The sequence below is a fragment of the Eptatretus burgeri genome, chromosome 5 (assembly GCF_056783735.1).
Source record: "Eptatretus burgeri isolate ZD-2024b chromosome 5, Ebu_testis_v1, whole genome shotgun sequence".
NCBI lineage: Eukaryota > Metazoa > Chordata > Myxini > Myxiniformes > Myxinidae > Eptatretus > Eptatretus burgeri.
Genome location: NC_140965.1, coordinates 88571490 through 88595226, shown reverse-complemented (window position 1 = coordinate 88595226; position 23737 = coordinate 88571490). Strand labels below are relative to the sequence as shown.

The following is a 23737-nucleotide window of genomic DNA, read 5'->3' as shown; positions in this document are numbered from 1 at the left end:
TTATACAAAGCATTTATTTACAATTAGGTGAGGAAAGGTATGTGGCATGGTGAATGGGGTTTATTACTATGTGCAGCAGGGATAGCATGGAATTTGTGGGGTGTGACAAAAGGCAAGCAAACTTACAAAAGCAGACACAGAGCAGACTTAACCCGTTGTATCTTCTACCATCTTAACTTATGCTATGACAGGCGCCATCACATACACACACACACACACACACACACACACACACACACACACGATTAGATAGCCAGAAGGAAGGAGAGCAGATGAGAACTAACGGTCGCGTAATACCTGGTGTGGTCACCCGACCACGCAACCCAGTCTTCTCCGTGGAACGCTCCCCTTGAGCGATCCCACCTGAAGAGTCGGCGCGTTATCTCCTGCTTAATCACTTTGCCGGGGCTCGTGGAAACGTGTGCCCTACACTGATCCAGAAGAACGTCTGTTGCACACCAACCCCAAGTGTAGATGCAGCAACAGGCAGACAATGAGAGTGGTGAAGATTGTGCGGAGCAGAGAGGCGGAGAAGTGGGTGAGGCAGGCAGGCAGACAAAGAACAGAGAGAGAGAGAAAGAGAGAGAGGGCAGACGGCTTCACGTTCTGCCTTTTATAAGCCCCGGGCAAAGGATGGGGTGACGACCAGAAGCCACACGGCATCATGCTCTCATATTGGATACTGGCCCCGCCCTGCCAGGCTGCTGGAGCCGGAAGAGGTCTCATTTGCATATCCGCTGCAACACCGCCTTGCACCGAACACCTGGGCCGTGTTCTGGCGACTGGACGAGGGTCGTGTCGGTCCTGCATGCTCGTTTGGGGAACCCCCCGGTTGGTGCTGTTAATGTGCTTGGTCTGTCCCTGTGCCATGTGACCCAAGCAGCCTGGGCTGTGCAACACGCCTCTGCTTGGTGGCGAACTGTATCGATGTGGAGGTGCGAGGAGCCGCGGGATGACCTTTCCCGTGTACAGGAGATCTTGGTCATGGAGTTGCTGAGCTTTTTGTGAATGAACGTTGAGCAAGGTGAGACGCTGTTGTAAATTGGCACGCAGATTTGAATGAAAGGGTGCTCCATGCGTGGGCTTGTTCATGTGGTAATTCTCTCCTAGGGTGGCTGGCTGGGTGCATTGCCTGCTATCATGTATGTGTGTTTGCTTCGATTTGTATCATGGATAAAAGGAAAGGGTTGGATGTAAATCAAGATTGAAAAGATGATAGAGATATAATTATTAGACCTAGCTATTAAACCCACGCAATGCACTTCGTCCCATTAAATCATTAGACATGGGGGGAAGGTCTGACTGCATGAAGACAAATGAAATAACTGCCAGGGGATCACTGTATGTTGGGTGCCATTGTCTTCGAGCTATGTGGTTTTGCAGAACCGCAACAATATATTTCGCATTTCCATTCCTGACATTCTATTTTCTTGCCTGGCCTTACGAATCACAATTACATGATTCCTTCCTTTATAGAATCTCCACTCTCCTTTGACCAAAAACAGCCTGAATTTCTTCCTCAATTCCCACTGCAAACCTTGATGCCCCCTTCCTATTTAGCATACGACGATCATTCTGGAAACACTCCCTTTGTCCCCTAAATGATTCCCATTGCTTCTTAAATGTAAAAACTTCCTCCCTAAAACCAATCTTCCAGCCATTGGTTGATATCTATTGTTCTGCTCAATATATACATATATATGTATCATTTCCTAATGTTGGGAGAATCCCAGAAAAGATTCCTCACAACCCTTTGCTTTCAGCTGCTTTCCCAATATCCTGTATCTATTTTACAAAACATTTGAGTAACCTTTCCCCACATCATTCGTACCTCGGTGTACCACAATCAACTTCTTCCTACCATGATCCAATACAATATCGTTTTCCCTTCCTTCAATGTCCCTAACCCCCTCTCCTTCAAAACGACACAGAATTCTATGTTTACGATCCTTCCTGCAAATTGAAGAATCCACATATTTAATCATATCATCACCCACAAAAACTGTCTCCCAGATCGAATTTCTATTGCTGCACCTTCAGCACTCCCTCCACCCACTGTACCTACACCACTGTCTGCACCTGCTGTACCTTCACCAATGCCTGCACACACTGCACCACCACCACCTGTCCCTGTTGAACCGTCACCACTGCCTGCCATCGCTGCACCGTCACCACCACCTGCCGCCGCTACACCGTCGCCCCCACCTACCCCCCACTACACCATCACCACCACCTACCCCCACTACACCATCGCCACCACCTACCCCCGCTACACCGTCGCCACCACCTACCCCCGCTACACCGTCGCCCCTACCTACCCCCCACTACATCATCGCCACCACCTACCCCTGCTACACCGTTGCCACCACCTACCCCCGCTACACCGTTACCACCACCTACCCCCGCTACACCATCGCCACCACCTACCCCGCAACACCATCGCCACCACCTACCCCCACTACACCGTTACCACCACCTACCCCCGCTACACCATCGCCACCACCTACCCCCACTACACCATCGCCACCACCTACCCCCGCTACACCATTGCCACCACCTACCCCTGCTACACCTCCACCACCTACCCCCACTACACCATCGCTACCACCTACCCCCACTACACCATCGCTACCACCTACCCCCGCTACACCATTGCCACCACCTACCCCTGCTACACTTCCACCACCTACCCCCACTACACCATCGCTACCACCTACCCCCGCTACACCATCGCCACCACCTACCCCCACTACACCGTCGCCCCCACCTACCCCCGACTACACTATCGCCACCACCTACCCCCACTACACCATCGCCACCACCTACCCCTGCTACACCTCCACCACTGCCTGCACCTGCTGCAATTGGTGGGCAAATTAAAGAGGTGCCCTTTCCATATCATGATAATTTCTTCTGGAACACACTGTGCACTTCAAAGGAAAACTGATATACGAGAACCATATTTTGCCTTGCTGGACCACACTGTAAAGTTTTTGTGAAGTTAATCACCAAGTCATCAATTTTTAATATTTCGTGATATACCTTTGTTTATTTTTTTCGAGTGCCATCACCACACATTGAGTACTACTGTTCTAAATAATATAACAACCAAATATGCTTTAGCCCCATTATATTAAAACAAGTTATATTGGTGGAGGGTGGATAGCTTCTGGGGTGATGAAGGGGGTGTGGGGTTAGGGGTGTGTTAAGAGGATGATGGGGGGGGGGGTTGTTCAGAGTTAGGTGGGATATGGGTGGATGGGAGTCAGCTGAGGGGTGGAGAGGTTGTGGGCACTGTGTGTAAGTGTGTAGAGTTAAGGTGGGCGGGTGTCTGTGGTCCATGGACAGTAGTCTTGTGGGGGCTTCGATGTGATTCAGATGATGTGATTCGCTTAGCAGGCACGTGACGCTTGATCGTAGCATGAGTGCGCATGTACGTCCATACGTCATATTGAGGGTGGTGGGAAGGGATGAGAACACAGGACGAGGATGCTGAGCTGAGAAGACCTTGTGTTGTGCACGTCTCCTTGATAATGCCTCCATTCCTGCCTAGATATTGATAGCTGATGGAAGAGGAACGAACCTAACGGACAAAGCACGAAGCGAAACGGTTTCATTCATTACTCGTTCGCATCTTGAATTGCGGGGACCATGGCTTGGCCGTGCATTAACCGTGCATGCTGTGCCGCACGTTGCTGGAGCCAGATCGACATTGACGACATCACCATCCCGTTAACACTCGCCTCGTACTCGGTTCTCGTGGAGCAGCGAACCCAGACTCACACCGAGACGATTGTTGCGGACGCACCACGCACACCCATCGCCATCGAGCCGCTGGTCGAGCCTCAACAGGCTCCAGAGGTTCATCAAGAACCAATTCCCACGGCTGCTGAGAGCGCGTCAGTCACGAGGAGTGACTTCCCTGCGTGGAATGTTCCCCGGGAACGAAGCTGCAAACCACATCGAGCCTACCAGCCGAGCCCTGAGCCCTTTGTCTCCGAGAGCCAGTATCAGAAGGACTACCAGGCGTGGCCCCTGCAGCCCCGAGAGCGACCCTTGCGCTCTGGAAGCTCAGAGCCAATGAGGCGGTCAGTGTGGATATGATGACAACATTGTTGATCTGCTTTGTAATCACCTTGAGGTCTTCCGTCGCGGTCAATAAATGCATTCGAATGTGGGCATTGAAGACCCCACCGGTCCGTGCTAAAATATTGATGTGCTTTGTGTGCGTCTTGGTTTTGAAATTCCATTGTGGGACCTTGGGATGCTGGAGCAGTATAAGGGCATGGGGGGACATCAATGAGTTGTGGGCATAAAAATAATATTTTAGAATCATAGACAAAGGTTTAAATTAGACTGAGAAGTTAAAACACATGGACCGAGAACATCGAACTCAGGAAATTAGAATTGTTCTCTTTCAACAGCAAATACAGATATACATAATTTACAAATTTGGCAGCTTCTGGAAAATTCTTAATACCATTTGTAGAACACTCGTAGGTCTGATCTTTCCTTGAGAAATTATCAATCGAGTCTTATGCGGTGCTTTGTTATGGGAGTAATATTATCCTCATAGCACCTGGGCAGGTAGCTTTCTTTCACCATGGTCAATTATCATTTACTGAAAAGATGGACAAAAAATACACATAAATTTATGCATTGTGCCAAATAACTGTACATATCTCGTGTCTGGTTTGTGTTTGTCTATTATCTGAACAATATCTGGAGATAAACAGTAAGTTGCAAATTGAAGAAGAAATCGAGGCCTCAAATCAAACGGGAAAAAAAGATGGCAGGATTAATTATACGCTCATGATCAAAACAGAAGTGCACCAGTCAGCTGTTGCACACCAAATTGTCCCAAAACATGATACTGCCCACGGTGGGAAGATTGTTCAAAAAAACAACATCGCAATACCGACAATTATCAATCATATCAATTAGTGGTAATATACTGCACAGCACTATCTCTATCCCAGCGCATTGTACGTAGAACGATTACACCTGTAGGCTTGTCAGGTAGTGTCATTCACTGCCAGTATATGTGTAGTGTCTTACCACAGCAAAAAATGACTAAATACAGAAAAATTGTAATCAGCGAATCCTTTTGAGGAAATTTTGAGGTCTGCCTCTAAAATATTAGGGCGGACCAAATTATTGGCAGTCAAAGCATATGATGCATTTTAGAAGCCTCTTTCCTACATGCTGTGAGTTCAACAATGTCATCACACTTTTTGGGTGATCACGATAATGAGGCACTTTCAGCTTCCTGCACCACCTGGCAAAAGGCAGGGATGGAAAGGTGGGACCTTCCATGTGACTCACCAAGAACTAGATTAACCCAATCATAGTCCAAGATTTCTAATCATACATTTTAATTAGAGGCTTCTTTGTGGCCATCTTGCTGTTAGATTTGCTTTTGGAGAGCTTGGGGGTTGACACTGTCAGTTAAAAGCGAGATGTTGTGGTATTTGTGGATAAGCATTAGTAAATGCCTGTAAATTAACAATTAAAATAGACAGGTGACATGTGACGAGACATGTGTTTCGATCGTCCCTGTGCTCGATTTAACTCTGATGAGTGAACGAGGTGTTAATGTCCAGAGTGGTTGTTAACATGTGGAATGATTATAATCAGGTTGATTAAAACTCATTAACATTGTGTATCGGGAAATAATTCCTTTGAGCTCTTCAATCATCCTGAACGGGCCAGCGTACGTGAGAGAATGACACAACAGGACATGAGGGTTTGATAGCTCCAGAGGACGAATACACGCGAGTTGAGCCGGCAGGACAGGAACACTGGGTGGAAAAAAACTCAACGTGGGAATCGTTGGACATTGTGTGTAATGGTGAACTTCCTCATTTGACTTCCTGTCTATTTATTTTAAATACAAGTTTGAAAAACGTTATGCTGTTGATGTGGTCACTGTAACGTCACTAAGAAGCAACAGACCCCAACTGACAAAGATCCATTTGATTGGGAGCTGACTGGTACGTTCATTCATACTCTTCAAGCGTAAATCTTGGATTGCAGTCATTAGAGAACGAGCTGGGTTCAGCACCACAAACAATATATGTACACTAAAGGGAAAGAAATCCCAAGGTTTATACCCTAACAGAAATGTGTGGATATATATATATATATATATATATATATATATATATATATATATATATATATATATATATATATATATATATATATATATATATATTACGATCCTTCCTGCAAATTAAAGAATCCACATATTTAATCATATCATCACCCTCTTTCTTACATGCCTCTTTATACGAATTAGCCGGTTCGGACAGCCACGCACGACCACTTAAGGCCCAATCGCAGTCGCGCGTCCGCCGAAACCCGGAATTCAGTCGTAGCTTCCGGACAACTCCGGAAACCTGCTACAGGTGCCTTAACACACCATATAATAAACTGTTAATATTCTATCCATACGGTACAGGGTTAATCACCGAATCTCGATATACCTAATTATCCGCGCAGACAGAAGTACCGAGAATTTATACCTCGATGGAACTCGTACGGAAACGAGCCGCTAAGCGCGCTCGTTCCGTGTGCGATGCCGAGCGGTTTTAATCGCCAAGTTACGTCGGACTAATTGACCACTTTAATTTGGCTTTCATAGCCGGCTAATTTCCCGAACGCGCCGTGGAAGTCAATGGGAGGAAATGACGCAGGAGCAGATTGACATTCAAACAATGGGGACATTAATTTCAACCATGCAAGCAATCAATGGGGGAAGGGGACAAGACACAAGAAAAGCCTACAGCCGATGTCTAACTATTATGTACATTGTACAGGCATGCACTTAATTCAGTTCTACATAACCAGACAAGGCGCCACAGAACACTGCCATACAAAACCCCAGAGAGAAACAGGCTCGTGAGCCTTTATTCGAACTCGGAGCCTGGGTGAACGGAGGCTCACAAGAGGCTGGGCAGGTTACCTGACCGCCCCTTGTGACGGCTCGAAGGTCTTCGGGTCGGTGACCCCTGCTGTCCCTGGCTTGGCCGTCGTGTCGCATACGCCGGTCGCTTGAGCGTCCGGGCGGCTTGAGCAGCTTGGCGAGTGGCTTGCTCGGTTCTCCTTGGTCGTCCGGCCTTCACTGCGGCCTGGGCAATCGGGCCTGGCCGGCAACGCGCTCTTAGGAGTGAACGGGTCTTTGCTCTTTTAGAGTTGATGCTCTTTAATGACCCGTCCACTGCCTCAGCGTCGCTCGACCGTCCCAAGGCCGTTCACCCGGACCGCGGCGTAGCTTGCCCGACACTCGTCTCCTCCTCGGCCATTCCCCGACGCTTCTCCTCTCCAGGAATCTCTGACGCGCGCTCCTCACAGCTCCCGCCGACCGATGACCTGGGAAACTCTTCACTGCTCTGGGGATCTCCAAAACACTCAACTCAACTGCTCGAACTCGCTCAAGCTGCGTCGTTTTATAGGAGGGCACAAGCCGCCCTTTGAACCTTTACCCGAGGCCGGGGCTCCGCCCACTTTTCACCTCTGACCTCTCACCTCTGGTAAGCCTCACGGGAATCCCCAAGTCTGACGTCACCCGTGGGTTTCGGGGAAGTCGCTCTGTGATCCAGTTATGCAAATTACGTCGAACCACGACCATTCGCACAACGTTCCGTGTGGCCTTTGCTGTTCAACGGGGAGGATCTCGCTTGAGGTGAAGGTGGCGTTGTTTGTTGAGGAGAAGAGATGACGGTTAGTGTTTGTTTGTGTTTGTAGGAGATGATGGTTTGCGAAGATGGCGTTGTAGGAGATGAAGGTTGGTGTTGTTTGTTTTATAATAAAAGAAAGAAAAGAATAATGGCTACCTCAAAGATTCACAGCCCGGCACACAAATAATCCCCTTTACACATCGGTGGGGGGATCCTAACCTGAAACACATACTTATCGAAATAACTGATCTCCTTGGGACCTGCATGATGTTCTGTGAATTTCCACAACCGCAACAATATATATATATATATATATATATATATATATATATATATATATATATATATGAAGAAGAAGAAGATATATATATATATATACATATATATATATATATATATATATATATATATATATGAAGAAGAAGAAGATATATATATATATATATATATATATATATATATATATATATATATATATATATATATATATATATATATATATATATATATATATATATACATATGGAGGTTGACTCAGCCTGTTATCCTTCCAATGTCGGCGAAGTGAGTACCAGTATACTGGGCCGGTGTATACCCTGCTTAAAATAGGTGTACCATATCCCTGTATCGTAAGAGGTGACCAGGGTTGCGTCAGGAAGGGCATCCGGCGGAAAAACAGGTGCCAAATCACTATGCGTATCATACGGATGATCCGCTGTGGCCACCCCTAACAGGAGCAGCCGAAAGAAGAAGAAGAAGATATATATATATATATATATATATATATATATATATATATATATATATATATATATATATACATTGTGACGTCCACGGGACTTGAACAGTCCCGCCAACGTAGAATGAGCCGAAACGATGGAGGCGGTTTATTTATTTATAACCCAAACATGGCGGTTCTAATCGCTCTACCGCAAACGGGACAAGGAAGGTGGCACGAGTCGCTTTTCACTGAGTTGATGATGTTTATTTGTTTTTATTATTAACGAGAAATAACAAGACTCGGCAAGAAGAGGGATCCGGGGCGATTCGACGGGATGGTGTGGGATCGGGCGTGGGGAAAAACACAGACAATTCCAATGAATATACAGATCTCAAACCCTCTAAGGCGCCAAGTACACACACACACACACACACACACACACACACACACACACACACACACACACACACACACACACACACACACACAAAACGTAGCTATTTCTGGTGGTCAGGCTGGACCGTGGTGTGGAGGCAACTGTCCCTGGATCAGCGTCGGACGAGCTGGCCTTGCTCTCGTCAGGGGGGGCAGGAGAAACCGTGGTGCTGTCGACCTCCTGGTCCTGGCCCAAGTCCGCTCACAGCCGCCAGGGAACCAGTTCTGGCGCCAAATTGCGAGCAGGAGAGGGAGGCAGGTCCGCCCGCCGTTCGACCCCGTACTCCGAGTCAGCAGAATACCAGAGCCAACCAAGGTGAGGCACGAGGCTCAGCAAGGCTCCAAGACACGATGAAGAACACGATCGAATCAGCACAACAACAAGTACGCTCTCCGCGCAACAGCCTCCACACCAAAAAAACACGATCTTTTTGTCCCGATCTTCTTCCTCTTCCTTTTCGACCCCGTACAGAACTTTTTTATCCTCCCATCCTCGTTACTTCCAATCGAGCCGTTTTATTGGCCCACCGCCGTTGCCTTCCGCCAATCGTGATCACGGGGCGGAGCCATCCGCAGCCCTGTCCTGTGACGTCACGGCCAGCCTCCAGGGACTACTAAAAGGGGTTTACGCAGACACACTTACCCTATCCCGTGTCCCTATCTAATTACGTGACAATTATCATTTCCCCCTTGAAGAAATGAACATTTACTAGACAACTTATCACCACTGAATTGCTACTTATTACATCGAGATCCTGGTAAACTCGAACAGCATGGCATACCTAATTAAACATCCTAATTACCCTTTAAATGCATACCCCCCCTCAAACGTAACAATATATATATATATATATATATATATATATATATATATATATATATATATATATATATATATATATATATATATATATATATATATATATATATATATATATATATATACACATACATTGTTGTGCAACTAGGATCAGATGCGAGAAGACCACGAGGGGGGAAGCAACCTTGGGTTCCCACAACACTCTCCGGAATCGCAGGCCATCACACACGAATAACTTTGTGACACTGCGGGTTGCTAATTGACCATGAATGCTCACGTGACTCTTGACAACTCGACCACGTGACTTAGGGTTCTCCGCATGATACTATTTACCTAAAAGTCACATGATTTAATTATCAGGGGACACGCCCTCAGTACACCTTGTTCAAACCGGAACAAGTCACTAGATCAGATGCAGCCAAGCATAACTGCCAAGAACATACTGGCTAGGAAATACATCGTTGGGGGATAACTTCCTGGCAAAGCTAGGATATGGACCATGCTGGACCAATGAAGGAAAAGATGAAAATGAGCTGGGAACATTTCTATACAAGCATTTATTTACAATCAGGCAAGGAAAGGTATGTGGCACAGTAAATTGTGTTTATTGGTATGTACAGCAGAGGATGGCAAGGAATTAATGGGGTGTGGCAAGAGGCAAGCAATTTACAAAGGCAGACACAGAGCAGACTTATCCCATTATCACTTCAACAATCTTAACTTGTACTACGACTGGCGCCATCACACATACACACACACACACACACACACACACACACACACACGGAAGATTAGATAGCCAGAAAGAAAGAGAGCAGAAGAGGACAAATGGCCTCGCAATACCTGGCACAGTCAGCTGACCAACGCAACCCAGTATGCTTAGAGAGAGGTCGGAGGGAAAAAATACTGGTGTGTAAGGTGTGGGAGTGGGAAGTGTGGTGTATTGCAATATGGGGGTGCGCTGTCGTACTAGAGTAAAATGGGATTGCGAGTCAGTAATATTGCTCTTTTGTGCATCCAAAGGGGATGAGATAGAGGGGTGGAAAGAGAGATAGGAGAGAATATGTGTGAGGCGAAAGATCCCGAACCTTATCGTGCATAGGTCTGCTCGTGGAGCGTGTACCTCCGTGGGATGCTCCGCTTGAGCATTTCCATCTCAAAAGATGGCACGTTGTCTCCAGCTTCGTCACTTTACCGGGGTTCATGGCAACGCGCACTCCACACTGGTACTCAAGAAGAAGAAAGTCTCAGTCGCACACCAACTACGAGTGAAGAGCCAGCGACGGGCAGATGCAATGATGAGCAGTCAACACAGAGCTGAGAAGAGCAGAGAAAAAGAGGGTGAAGCAGAGAGCAAGCGGCTCCGTGCTCCTCCTTTTATAAGCCCCGGGTGAATAGTGGTGTGACGACCCGAAGGTGACACACTGTGACCTGAATCCCGCTCTTCTAATGGGCCACAGCGGCCCTAGCCATGCCCTGCCAGTCTTTTACAGCCAGAAATGGTCTCATTTGCCCATCCGGCTCACCACGGTCTGGAGCTCCTGACTCAAAATATGGTATGAGCCGACACCCTGGTCATGAATGTTCTCCGAGTGCTGTATGAATGCCAAATAGCAATGCACACCCGCCACCCACGGGCTCACTCTCATGAGCTAAAATGCTCACCTGGTCCCCATACCAAACTGCTGGATCGCCCTTCCCGTGATACCTCCTTGCCGCCCCGGTCTTGCCGTGTTCCAGTGACTGGACGAGGACCGTATCAATCCCGCGTGTTCACCTGGTACATGCCCGGCGAGATGTGGTAGAGCTATTGATGTCTGTTGCTCGGCCCCCCGCTTCGCACGGTCCAAAGACAGTCCGAGTTGTGCAGTACTCCTCCATACAGTGTCGAATTGTAGTGATGCAGAGATACGAAGGGGTGCGGGAATATTTTTTCCCGTGTGCGGGAAGTGTTTGTGGTCGAAGTGGTGAAGTTTGTTGAGCAAGGAGTGAAGCAAGGTGAGATGCCGTTGGAAATTGGTGCGCAGATTTGAATGAAATAATGACGCTCGTGCTGTATCATGTGTGGTGTGCTTGTTGGAGGGAGTTTGATGGTTGTTCCAAGCCATGGGAAGCATCGTGGTGTGTTTGCTATTCAATCGCATTTTGCATGGCGTGTGTGCTTGCTTATTTGACTTCCATCAAGGCTAAAAGGAAACGGTTAGATTAGAAATCAGAATAGGAGATATTGTTTATAGACCTAGCTACAAGACCCACACAACGCACTTCATCCTGTTAACCTACTAGACATGAAGGGAAGGTCTAAGTGCACGAAGACTCAATAAATAACTGCCTGGGGATCACTGTATGTTGGGTGCCATTTCCTTAGAGGCATGCGGTTTTGCAGAACCACAACATATATATATATATATATATATATATATATATATATATATATATATATATATATATATATATATATATATATATATATATATATATATATATATATATATATATATATAGTTACGAATTCTGGCCCGCCTGGCGTGCGAACGGCCACGTACCTCAAATGGCAGCCGCGTTGCCCACCGGACGGACAATTCAGTCATGACCCTCCTGGAACAACCGCCAGGAGTCAGTCACGGGTGGGGGTTAAACCTCACCACAACCCAGTCCGCATTCTACCCGCGCGAAATAGGGTGAATCGCCGAATGTCGATATACCTAAATACCCACACGGGTAACCTACTGAGGGGTTGCACCACGACGCAGGTCGGCTTAGGACACGAACTGCTTAAGCGATTCGTTCCGTGCTAGAGGGATAACCGAGCGGTGTTATCGCCGACCTCGACGGTTCTCATTCTCTTTACCGGGCATTCAAAACCCACAACTCATTCCACGATGCAAGACGGCACTTTCAATTTGGTGAAAGGAGGACGCGACAAACGGGATACGTTGCACACAAGGACATTTATTATAAAGCACATATTGCACACACAACACAAGCAAGGCAAATAAAAAGCAATACAACCGACTACAATGAGAATGTACATGCACTTAACAGGACATGGCGCCACAGCATGCATACAAAAACAACAGGAAAACCCTCCCCATAGGCAGGGAAGTAGACGGGGTTCGTAAACCTTTATGGTCATAGGCCGTGGATGAACGAAAAGGCCCGCGAGACCGTGCTGGTTACCTGCCCCCTCGAGGTGTGACGGTGGGCAGATCGCGATGCCTTGTTCTCACGGCAGCTAGCGTAGCCGCGCCTGCTCTCGGGCCTTTGCGATGATGTGGTCAGTGAGTTCTCTCCGGCGTCCCTCGCCAGACGCGCAGATTCGCACCACGCAGCCGGCAGGGCTGCGCCTCCCGTCTGCATCTCCGAGGCGTCGCCCGGGCTCGCCACCGGCCCACGCCTTCACCGACAGGTCGCCCAATGCCAAGACGAGAGAGCCTGACCTCGACCACCAAGAGAGAGCTCGAAGTTGAAGCGAGAGGATGACGTCCACCAAGAGAGCGATTGGAATCCAACACGACTCCGACAGAGAGAGTGAGCCTCGCGCGCGGTCCGCCTTATATAGTGCGGGGCTCTACCCTTCGCTCCTCCCCGTTTTCGGCTCCGCCTTCCTTCGAGAAGGTTCCCGAATAGGGGCGTTCCCTCACCCCGTCTGCCTCACGCTGTGCATCCACCAATCGGCGGTGAGCTGCCCTCCCCCTTTCCTTCACACCAGCCGTGGGGAAAATAGGCGGGAAAAACCCCCACAGGCCTCACAAGAGCTTTTGTTCTGTCAATCCTTCTCGGACGGTTTCCGTGGTGCGGAAACCGTCTTACTGTGGTCCGTGGAGGATGGCGTTCGTCAGCGGGCATAGTGGCGAAGATGGTGGTGCTTTTTGTGGGGGTGGTGTGAGCGTGGTTGGTGTTGTGGCATAGTTGGTGGCGGTTGTTGTTTGCGTGGAGGTTTGTTGCAATGGTGGCTCAAAATAACGATACATAAAGAAAAACGGCTATCTCAAAGAGTCGCAGCCCGGTGACACGAATAAATTCCTTTAAACAACGGTGGGGACCTATCTGCACATAAGCTTAGCGTCATAACTCATCTAAGGCCCCTTTATGGTGTATTGCGAATTTCCACAGCCATAACAATATATATATATATATATATATATATATATATATATATATATATATATATATATATATATATATATATATATATATATATATATATATATATATATATATATATATATATATATATATATATATCGTTATGGTTGTGGGAGCAGATAGAGGAATTTCAGAGGTACATGAGGATTTACTAGAGTTGTTTGATCCATGGACGTGGAGGAGACATCTCGATGTAAATTAAGTTGAGAAACTGTGAGCTTAAGTGTTTCGTGTCATGACATGGGGGAGGGGGGGTGAGGGGGTGCGGTGTTAACTAGATAGGGATTAAGGATAATTTCCCCCAGTATGTGATTGCCCCCTGTGACCTATTCCTACATTTTTGCATTTACAAACCAACCATGAAGGAGTTGTGTTATTATAACCACAACCACCATTACAAACAACTGAGCTGCATGACCAAGCAGGCAAGAAGCCCCGGCTCAAAGGGTGACGGCGGGCGAAGTCACGCCCCTGAGGCTGATGATTGATAGGCATGACGTCAGAAGTGAGGCAGGCGTGTCAAGCAGGGGGAGGCTTCGCCTTCCCGGGTTTCTCGCGAGCAAGCCACGCCCCGGAGAGAGACGGTTGTTGGGTTTGATGTCCAGGAGAGATCGGGAGCGAACGGACGAGTTCGGTGTCAGAGTAACGTGGCTGGGACTGAGGATCTTGCTTTGCTCTCCACTCGGCACAATGAAGGTTGCACGATTGTCATGTTTGTACTGTGTGATTTTCAGCGTGCTGAGCAAGACGCTAGCCAATGACTGTTCGGCTGAGCCGTGAAGTGTGTACGTTTCTGAGAAGGAAAGGAGAGCGTGCCTCGTGGCCTGATCACGGGGTCTCAGAAATCGTCTCGTCGTGTGGACCATCATTGTCAACAGACTGGGTCCAAGAGAGGAACGCTCAGCATATTCACTCATGAGAAGAAGCTACACCGGTGGTGCATGAGCCCTGACATCGAGTACCGTCTACAAATTGCCTCGCGTACGTTTTCCGGCCGAGAGAGCGGCTCAGCGCCATTTTGGGTGCGGTTTGCCGTGAGAGACAATGCGGTTCGATCGTCAAGTCCGAAAAGATAACTTCTGGACCCGAAACTAAGTGCCTGGAGGAAAGGGAGGATTTGAGTTTAATTTGCTCTTTTTCCCTTGTCAGTTTTTGTGTCTGAGTGTGGAGACACCTCAAATAGGAAATTATATTTTGTTTCCCTCACGTTCTGTTTTTATTATTACTTGAATTATTACCATTGTAAATATTTGATTTTCATTTTAAAAAACACCCCGTATATATTTAATTTGCTTGTATCTGTTGTTGGTTTGAGTATAAAGCCCTTGTGCTACCGTCCTGGTGAACGTTTCTGGTACGTCCTAACCATTAAGTGTCTCGTCCATTTGCCGTTATTATGTGTTCTATTGTCAACCTTGTTGATGTGGAAAGTGTATGGTTTTATGATTGTTTTGGACTAACATGGGCCCATTAATAAAATTCAGGTTGGTTGCCAGGGTGGCAACCTTGGGGAACTCCTGTAATTTGCATAAATTCAAGATGGCCGCTACAGGTCAGACGATGGGGCTAAGTTTTTAATCGGTCAACATATAATCCTGTTATTCCTCTCTTCCATATGATTTTGACATGAGGAATTCAATTTTGGGGTTATTTTATACGTTCAGGAATAAATAGAGGTTCACATGAAATGTCCATGACTATTTTCTGCTGAAAATTATGCAACACCAATGTAAAAGTGAAGTCATGAATGGTTCACAACAGTATGTTGATAATCAGAAAGCATACACATTGTCATATCATCATATTGGACATCTTAGGAACAGAGGACAGTGAGCCTAGTAGACAACTTACGTATTGTTCATTCCCATTCATTGTACTCGTCCCCTTCCGTATCCTCATCTCTTTCCAGTTCTGCTTCGACACTCCCTTCTTCCACTTCACTTTCACTGTCCTCCACAGTCTTGTGTGGGTTGAAGCACTTATCACTGCAACCACAAGTGCAGTATAGTGTGCAGGAGATCTTTGCATGGTGACAACTGCAACTTGCAGTACTGCAGGCCTTCCCCTCTGCTTTGCATTCACACCGCACAACATCCATGAGGTCCAAAGGGGCTGGTGGAGTAGCAGAAGTTGCTGGCACTGGGATTCCATCTCTGATGTCCCATCCATATTTTGTAATGTCAAGTTCAGGTGGGGCCTGCTGATCAGCTGATTTTGCAAGTACTGTCTGTAGATGTGCACGCAAAATATGTAGGAAGAGATTGATCTCAGTTGGAGGTAATGCCATGAGCTTGAGGGGCTTGCGAGACTTCCTTGTGTACATATAGTACCTCATCTCACTCATGGTGGTACCAAATGGCTGACCATACAGGGCACAGAAGAAGGTCCGCCCTGCTTCCATGAGCTGTTCATGGCTTGCGTTCAGATCGCCAAGTGCGGAGTACAAACCAGGGAAGTTGCCAGCTCTCAGTGTCTTCAGGGCTGACACTTTGCCCTTGCCGTATGGGTATGACGTGGTATCTGAGCCAGTGATGTAGTGCATTCCCAAAAGCTGCAGACACTTGGGGCCAAGCTGGTCACAGGTGGTGTTGATATCCCAAATTGCTCCATCCCACCTTTCTATCTGCACTGTGGCCTGGATGTTGCGCTGGTAAACCCAGTAAACCATCAATACAAAAACATCAGTGTCATCAGAGAGGATACGTATCACTCTTGCATTACATTCAACAGCCATGAGCAGGTGTGAGATCATTGTAATGTCTGCTTCATCATGGTTGAACGCACCATGGCTACGGCTCTCCACAGTAACTCCTTCACCAAAGTTATAGGTACTCAAAACCTTGGACAGCTGCAACTTGTTCTGCTTGTTTTTCAGGATGGTATCTCGACTCGGCAGGGGTGTGTTTATTGTGAGGTCATAGTTGATGGAACCAATGCCAGCACGCCTCACTCGTTCATGGTCCTTTGCAGAAACATCATAATATTTGTCAAAGACCAAGATCTTCTGACCAGCAATAGTAGACAGCCTTGTCTTGATGGACTCAACTAAGACTGACATAGTTCCCCTGAAAGGCCAGATAATATGATAGAGAAGTTGGATCGCGTCAACAATGGTAACATCTGGTTGCAGAGGCTGTTGTGCCTGAACACAGAGTTTGTGTGCCAGTGGTGCTTTGTTGCCTTTCCTTAAGCACCCATATTCATCAATCAGTGAGGGGGGTACTGCGCAGAGCTCAAACTGGAAGATAGGTCCTAGCTCCATTTGTCTTTGCTGTCCAATAGTCAGCAGCCTGAAGAAGATGGTTTCGAGATCAAAGATCGTCTTGTCCCCAATTTTCACTCCTTTCTGTAAGTGCTCCATTGTCTTGATGGGGTATGAGATGGTTGCATGGAATCCACCTGGAAGGGATGCATGGAACTCTGCAACCATTTTCTGACCTATAACCACGGAATCCTCAACATTCACTTCAGCTTCTCGGGGAGCAATTCGACCATTGGCAATGTTGTACAGATGTGGTGAGTGATTATCAAGAGGATGAGACAAATTTGACAATTCAAGTAAAATCCAGCGCCTTTCATCTGCATCAAGTTCTCTCCTCTTCTTCCCCTCCTCCTTGTGACGTGGTCCGATTCTTGTGTCCTTTTCTCTCACTTGGTCGTCATTGTCCTTGTTTGAGGAGTCAGGGTAGATGTGCTCCATTGTATCTGAGATGGAGGCAGTGACAGGAAAGGAATCGATCCACTCTGCTACCATCTCTGGAGAAAGAGTCATACCCTTGAGGCCACCCTTGCCAATTCTAATAGCAGTTTGTTCACCGAACTGATCAGAGCTCACACCATTCCAAATGCCTTCCTGGTGACGACAAACAAAAGCACCTGATATGAGCTCTGACTTGGCAGCTGGTGGCAGCAGATAGCACATCTCCAGAAGATGATGGGTGATGTAACGGGCATAGTGATGGTGACCAGCAACAAAGAAGTGGGGAAGCATGCTTTCAAGTGTTAGCTGTTGCAGCAGGAAGTCTGCCTCCCTCTCACTATGCAGAAGTTGATGAACAAGCAGAGTAGGCTTGATGAAGTTATCAACCCAGTGCTTCCCAGTTGGGTGCTGTCTGCATGTCTCAAGGTAGCTGCACAACTCTTGGAATGTCTTGGAGCCGGTGGTGAGGAAGGAAATGAGAAGGGCAGTCGAAACCATCTGGAAGGCTCTCATTGATCGAACATAGGACTTGCCACTCATGATTCCTGCCAGGCCCCCGAATGCTGAACTGATGAGAGTCTCAACACCAGACCCACGCATGAGTTTGCCAATGCAACCACAGAAGGACTGCACAGTGTGCATTATCCCAGGCCTCAGAATCCCATTTTTAAAGCGATAAACATCATGCCACTTGATTTGGCAAGCCACCACGTCGAGATGGAGATCCAGAGATGTGGACATAAGTCATTCCCATATCAGTCAATGATTTCTGAAGATACTCCAGTGAAGTCACTACAGTGTCTGGATGAGAAGCTTTGGCATCAATAAGGGGTCCGAACACATAGGTACTTGCTGGCTTTTTTTCTGCATGACTGGTGAATGCTTCTTGGTTGTTGAACCCACCCCATTCCATGGCGTTCACCTGTGTGCTGACTGTGTTTAGCCACTTCATGTCCTTTTCCTGTGCAGCAGCTAAACTAGCTTGCCGGGCACACACTTCTTGGTAGGAGAATCCAGAGGTTGCATCCACAGCCGGGGGATTCACTTTGGATGGCCCAGTGTAGTGCTGTAGAGGAAGGCTCCCTGATGAGCTGCTGCTTGTCCGAGACTGGGCAGCTTTCTTAGACAGTCGTGGGATAATAAGGTCGCTCTTCCCTGGGTGAGCATGCCCATACTCAAGAATGTCTGCAGGATGAGGTTGCTGGAATTCATGTGAGAGGACATGAGTAGTGCGCCGACCATTAGGCGTGAACACTTGCAGATCAAGATTATCAAACCAGGCAAAAATCACACCAACAGTTCTACTCAAACCCATGAATTGGTGGAGAAGTTGAGCATTGTCACCGACAAAATGAGCAGCGGATTTCCTGAATCTCAGGACCTCATCATATGAGGTTGTAAACCCATGTTCATGAAGGAGCTTTAGAAGATCAGAACTGCCATGGTGGTGCAGTAGTTTGACAGCCAGTCCTAATGTTGTCTGATTTCTGGTACCTGTAACATGACTTTGAATTGACTGGCTCAGGCTTAGAGATTTCTTGGTCATTTCACCACCAGACACAAAGTCTGAAATCAACCTCAGTAAAGTTGGGCTTGTTGCCTTGATTGTGTTGGGTTGTGTAAATTCTGAGAGGTCATAATTGGCACTGTTGTACTTGACTGAGCGTGCCTCCTTCTTGATCTGCCTTACCACAGAATCGATACTCCTCTCATGTGCATCATCCACTTTAACCATTTGCAGATGGTTAGCAATGGACTCACGGAAACCAACAATGGGAGCACATCCATCTACCCGAACTAACATAACGTCCTTACTCATGCAGTCTGTGAGTTTGCTAAACATATCACGTCGAGTGAGTTTGCCACCAAGATCACATTACAGGGAACGCAGTTCAACGCTATTCCACATCTTTGACCTGCCACAATTAATGTGCTCTATGACGTTCTTTAGGGCACTTTGTTCTGCAACACCAGTTGGCAAATCAGCATATTTAGGGACTGTCATGAAACTGTTATAACAGCGTACATGGTATTTGCACTCAGCCGCAGGGAGATCAACCAAATATCCAAGATGTAACTTGACCGTTCTGGCTACTTCATCATTACGTTGCTCAGCAGCATTAATGATGGCATCTTTCATAGTTGGGATGGGATTACCTTCCTTCTCAAAACGTTCATTAGTCATGCACTGACGAACACGATCCCATCTTTCTGGATGTTTGTCATCAACAGGTAAACATTCTTTGCCACAAAAAATGCAGTCACGTTTGTAAACAAACGCACCACTCACTGCCTGTTGCCTGTGTGCGAGATCTTGTTGTCACTGTAACACAATCATCTTCAGCTTTTCTTTTCTGTGATTTACGAAGTCTCTCATTTTTTTGTTTTGATGTGTAAGTACAGTAGCATCATTTGTGATATTCCATGCGAACAGCATCACCACCACCATCAACAATGTCCTGTAGTTTTGCACGAAGCTCTTCATCTCCACAGGCTTTGGCACAGGAGACCAATGTCTTGATCCCTTGATCAGCGAATTTCTTCAATTCCCCTCCACCATGACACACGGGAAGAATGCACCTTGAATCAGCCATATCTGTAAAAACAAAACAATGAATTAGTAACTCGCATTAATGTCGTGTGTGAGCGTCCAGTTGTCAGAATAGTGACCTTGTTGTCATTCAAAATGTATCTCACACGGCAAGCAATTGCCAGCAACTCGAACATTGACGTCAAATTTACTTCTAATCACAAAAATAAGGTTAAATATCGATTCCTCGTGCCAAAATTATATGGAAAATAATGTCTGTGTAATTTTAAGTTCATTACCTAAAAAGTTATATTTTCAGCCCGGTCGATGACGGCCATCTTGTATTTGCGCAAAAATAACAGATTTCCCCATGGTCGCCATCCGGGCAACCAAGCTTAATTTTGTCTATGCATGCCTGTGAACAAGAAACAACCATAAGACCATACACTTTTGAGGACAACAAGGTTACTTCTCTGGAAAATGGACTAGTCTCGTGCGCGCTACAATCTCCAAGGATCACGTGCTCGCCTCCAAGGAAAACCGCTCGGTGATCTTGCCTGGTTTGTTGTTAACCACCTATCCACGACAATTGCGTCGGGGGATTAACCTAACCACCATGGCCACAACATTTGGTGTCATTAGAGTGGGATTCAAATCCTGATCAACAATTTGTTGATCAAGTGACTGGACGTTGATCTGGACTGGATGTTGTTGATCTCGTGACTGTTGATCTAGTGATCTAGTGACAAACAACAATTTGTTGATCAGGAGAGGGATATGAACCCCCCTGACTCACTTGGGAGTGCAGGATTCAAACTATGAACAAACATTTCACAGGGGACATGAAATTGTTGATCATGATAATTGTTGTCAGGTAGTGCAATTCGAACCGTGATCGACATTTGCTGATCATGGGTGGGATTTTTTAATCCATCGGGACCACGACATTTGGTGTCAGAGCGAGAGCTAAGCATAAAAAAAAATTTTTAGATCCTCGTGGAGGATCTTTAAGTCTTACTCACATTGTTGTTCTTGTGGACTTTTTTGTTTCACAGCCTACAGTTTTCATAGAAACTTACTGAAACTTGGAATATATATATATATATATATATATATATATATATATATATATATATATATATATATATATATATATATATATATATATGTATATGTAAAAATACCCTGTGCAGACAGTAACCATCTCCGATTTAGAAAATTCCTCCGAGAAAAAAAGTTATGACGTCAAAACATCTCCGCCAATGGCAATCACCTAGAAAATTATCTCTGAAACAAGGCAAGCTTTTTGAATTATGTTTGTGGGAATCGAACAGGGCATTAGCAGAGATGAATTACCACACATATGATACATCACTATGACGTCATATCAATTTTTATGACGTCATTCCTATTTTTTGACATTTTTTGTTTCACAACCCAGAGTTTTCATCGGATCTTCGTGAAACTTGCCATGTATATGCAGAAAGCCCAGGCGCAGGCAGTAACCATCTCCGATTTTGGAAATTCATCCGAGAAAAAAAGTTGACGTCATAATATCGCCGCTAATGGAAATCGCCGATACCATTATCTCCGAAACTAGGCAAGCTGTTTGAGTTTTGTTTGCGGGAATCAAGCCGGGCATTGGCACAGATAATTTATCGCAAACCTGATACATCACAATGACGTCATTCGTTTTTATGACGTCATCATTAAGAGGACGAGGATCTTAGCTCATTCGAGCTTGTTTAAAAAGAATTGGAATTAAATTTTTTAACGATCACCTCTCTACCATTGAGAGAGTGGGGGTTGTACAAATTATATAATTAATTGGTGTCGGGAGAAAATAACACTTAGAAATTTAAGGAAAATAATTTTTGGTTTTGGGATTTTTTCTGAGGAGATTAAATGTGCGTGGGAGATGGCGGTTCAGTGGGAAGGTAGGGAGGATGAAGGAAGTGAGCCGGGGGTAGAGCCAGGTGATGACAATAGGGAAGAAACCTTCCCCATTCCTGGGCTGTCGAGTCAGGAAACAGGTGCATTGGCTCTCCGGTTCACCATGGAAGAAAGAAAGGAAATAAGAGAAGAGAATGAACGATTGAAAGACAGAATTGAAGGGGAAATGAGACAAAATGAACACAGGGATAAAGTGATGGAACGAATGAATCGTGAATTGAGGAGACAAATTGATGGGGTGAAGGGACAAATTGATGAACAAAAGAATAAAATGAAGGAAATGGGAAACAAAATTGTTGAACAAAGGGAAGAAATAAGGGAAAGGAATGGATGCTTGGAAGGGCAACAGTTCCAGCGTTGGAAGGTTGAGGATGCATTGTCCTACTTGCAACTCCAGGCTCAGCTCCAACCACAGAAGCAGCGAGTGTTCACAGGCATTGTCACCAAGTTAAAGGATGACTTGGTTTTGTTGATGAGGACGTGTTCTTCCAGCTTTAAAAGGGGAAAACTCCAACAATGGGAAGCAGGGTGCTCGTTGAGGCTTCCAACAATGCCTACATGCCATTCAAGTGGAATGCTCAGTGTGTGCAGACATTGCCTTCTCCAAACCAAGGACTAATGAAACCCACACAGTCAACAGGGGGAGAAATTTTACACCAGCAGAACCAATCCCAGAGTTCAGATCCAGACAATAGTTGTGAAGGCCAATTACTCAATGTTCATAAATGTTGTGGAAATGATACCAAGGCAGAAGGTTATGATGAGTCCAGTGCTTATTTCTGTTGTAACAGAGATGGTACAGCTGTAGTTAAGAATGGATCTCCAGAAATGTTTTTTGATGATTGTACAGTAGGGAGTGATGCATTGGATGCTGTGAAGGAAAAGGACATTGAAGTTGTGAAGGTGCTGGGTGATAAAAGTGATCTTCCTGAAGCATTGCTTCCTGAACTTGGCATTTTCAAGAAGGGAGATCTTGAAGTTTGTTTTGTTGAGCCAGGATTGGAGCAATCCCAGGAAGGCTGTGTTGAAGACGTACTCAATACAAATACTTGCTTCACGGTGCATATTCCCTTCGAAAATTCCACCTTCTTACTTGATTTTATTCAATTCCAACTTGATTTTAGTCCATTCCCGGGTTGAAAAAAGCAGTTATAGTATTTATTAAATGCCATCATATACTGCTTATGGTTGTAAAAACCGCTATGGTTGTGATCAAAGAAGAGGAATTACATTTCTTCAGTAAGTGGCATTCACCTTAGTGACTAACAATCCCATCCATTTGTTTTGGGAGAGCAAAGATGGCAGACAAATGGCTTCAAAAAATGAGCTTCCCCTCCTTTCCAGTTAGTATCAAGATCAGTGGCTCCTTGGCCAAGCAGAGGCCAATGGGAAGGTGACACGGCTGGGAAGATGAGCAATGACAGGAGATGCAACCACACCCCCTCTTGGTTGTTATAAAATGCCAGATCAGCAAGCGATCTCTCGCTCGACTCTCCACTCATCTCGTCTCATCTGCCAAGAGCACTCTCCAATCAACTCTTCTGCTGGGAGGTCTTGACTCATCTATATATATATATATATATATATATATACACATACATATATATATATATATATATATATATATATATACATACATATATATACATACATATATATATATATACATACATATATATATACATACATATATATATATATATATATATATATACATACATATATATACATACATATATATACATAT

At 45.8% G+C, this 23737-nt stretch overlaps 2 protein-coding genes across 3 annotated transcripts in view; one reads left to right on the top strand and one right to left on the bottom strand.

Moving 5' to 3' along the window:
- The window catches only part of LOC147026915 (uncharacterized), a 53857-nt gene that overhangs the window by 8812 nt on the left and 21308 nt on the right, over nucleotides 1-23737 (bottom strand). For both annotated transcript variants that reach the window (XR_015058561.1, XM_085882816.1), the window contains exon 4: nucleotides 15659-20103. Coding sequence is in view for 1 of the 2 variants with exons in the window: in XM_085882816.1 (XP_085738942.1) it covers nucleotides 15666-18248 (2583 nt within the window). In the remaining variant the exon portion in view is untranslated. The remainder of the gene's footprint in view (nucleotides 1-15658; nucleotides 20104-23737) is intronic.
- The window catches only part of LOC147026916 (uncharacterized), a 36554-nt gene continuing 16155 nt past the window's right edge, over nucleotides 3339-23737 (top strand). The window contains exon 1 of the mRNA XM_085882817.1: nucleotides 3339-4088. Coding sequence (XP_085738943.1) covers nucleotides 3652-4088 — 437 coding nt within the window. The 5' untranslated portion in view covers nucleotides 3339-3651. The remainder of the gene's footprint in view (nucleotides 4089-23737) is intronic.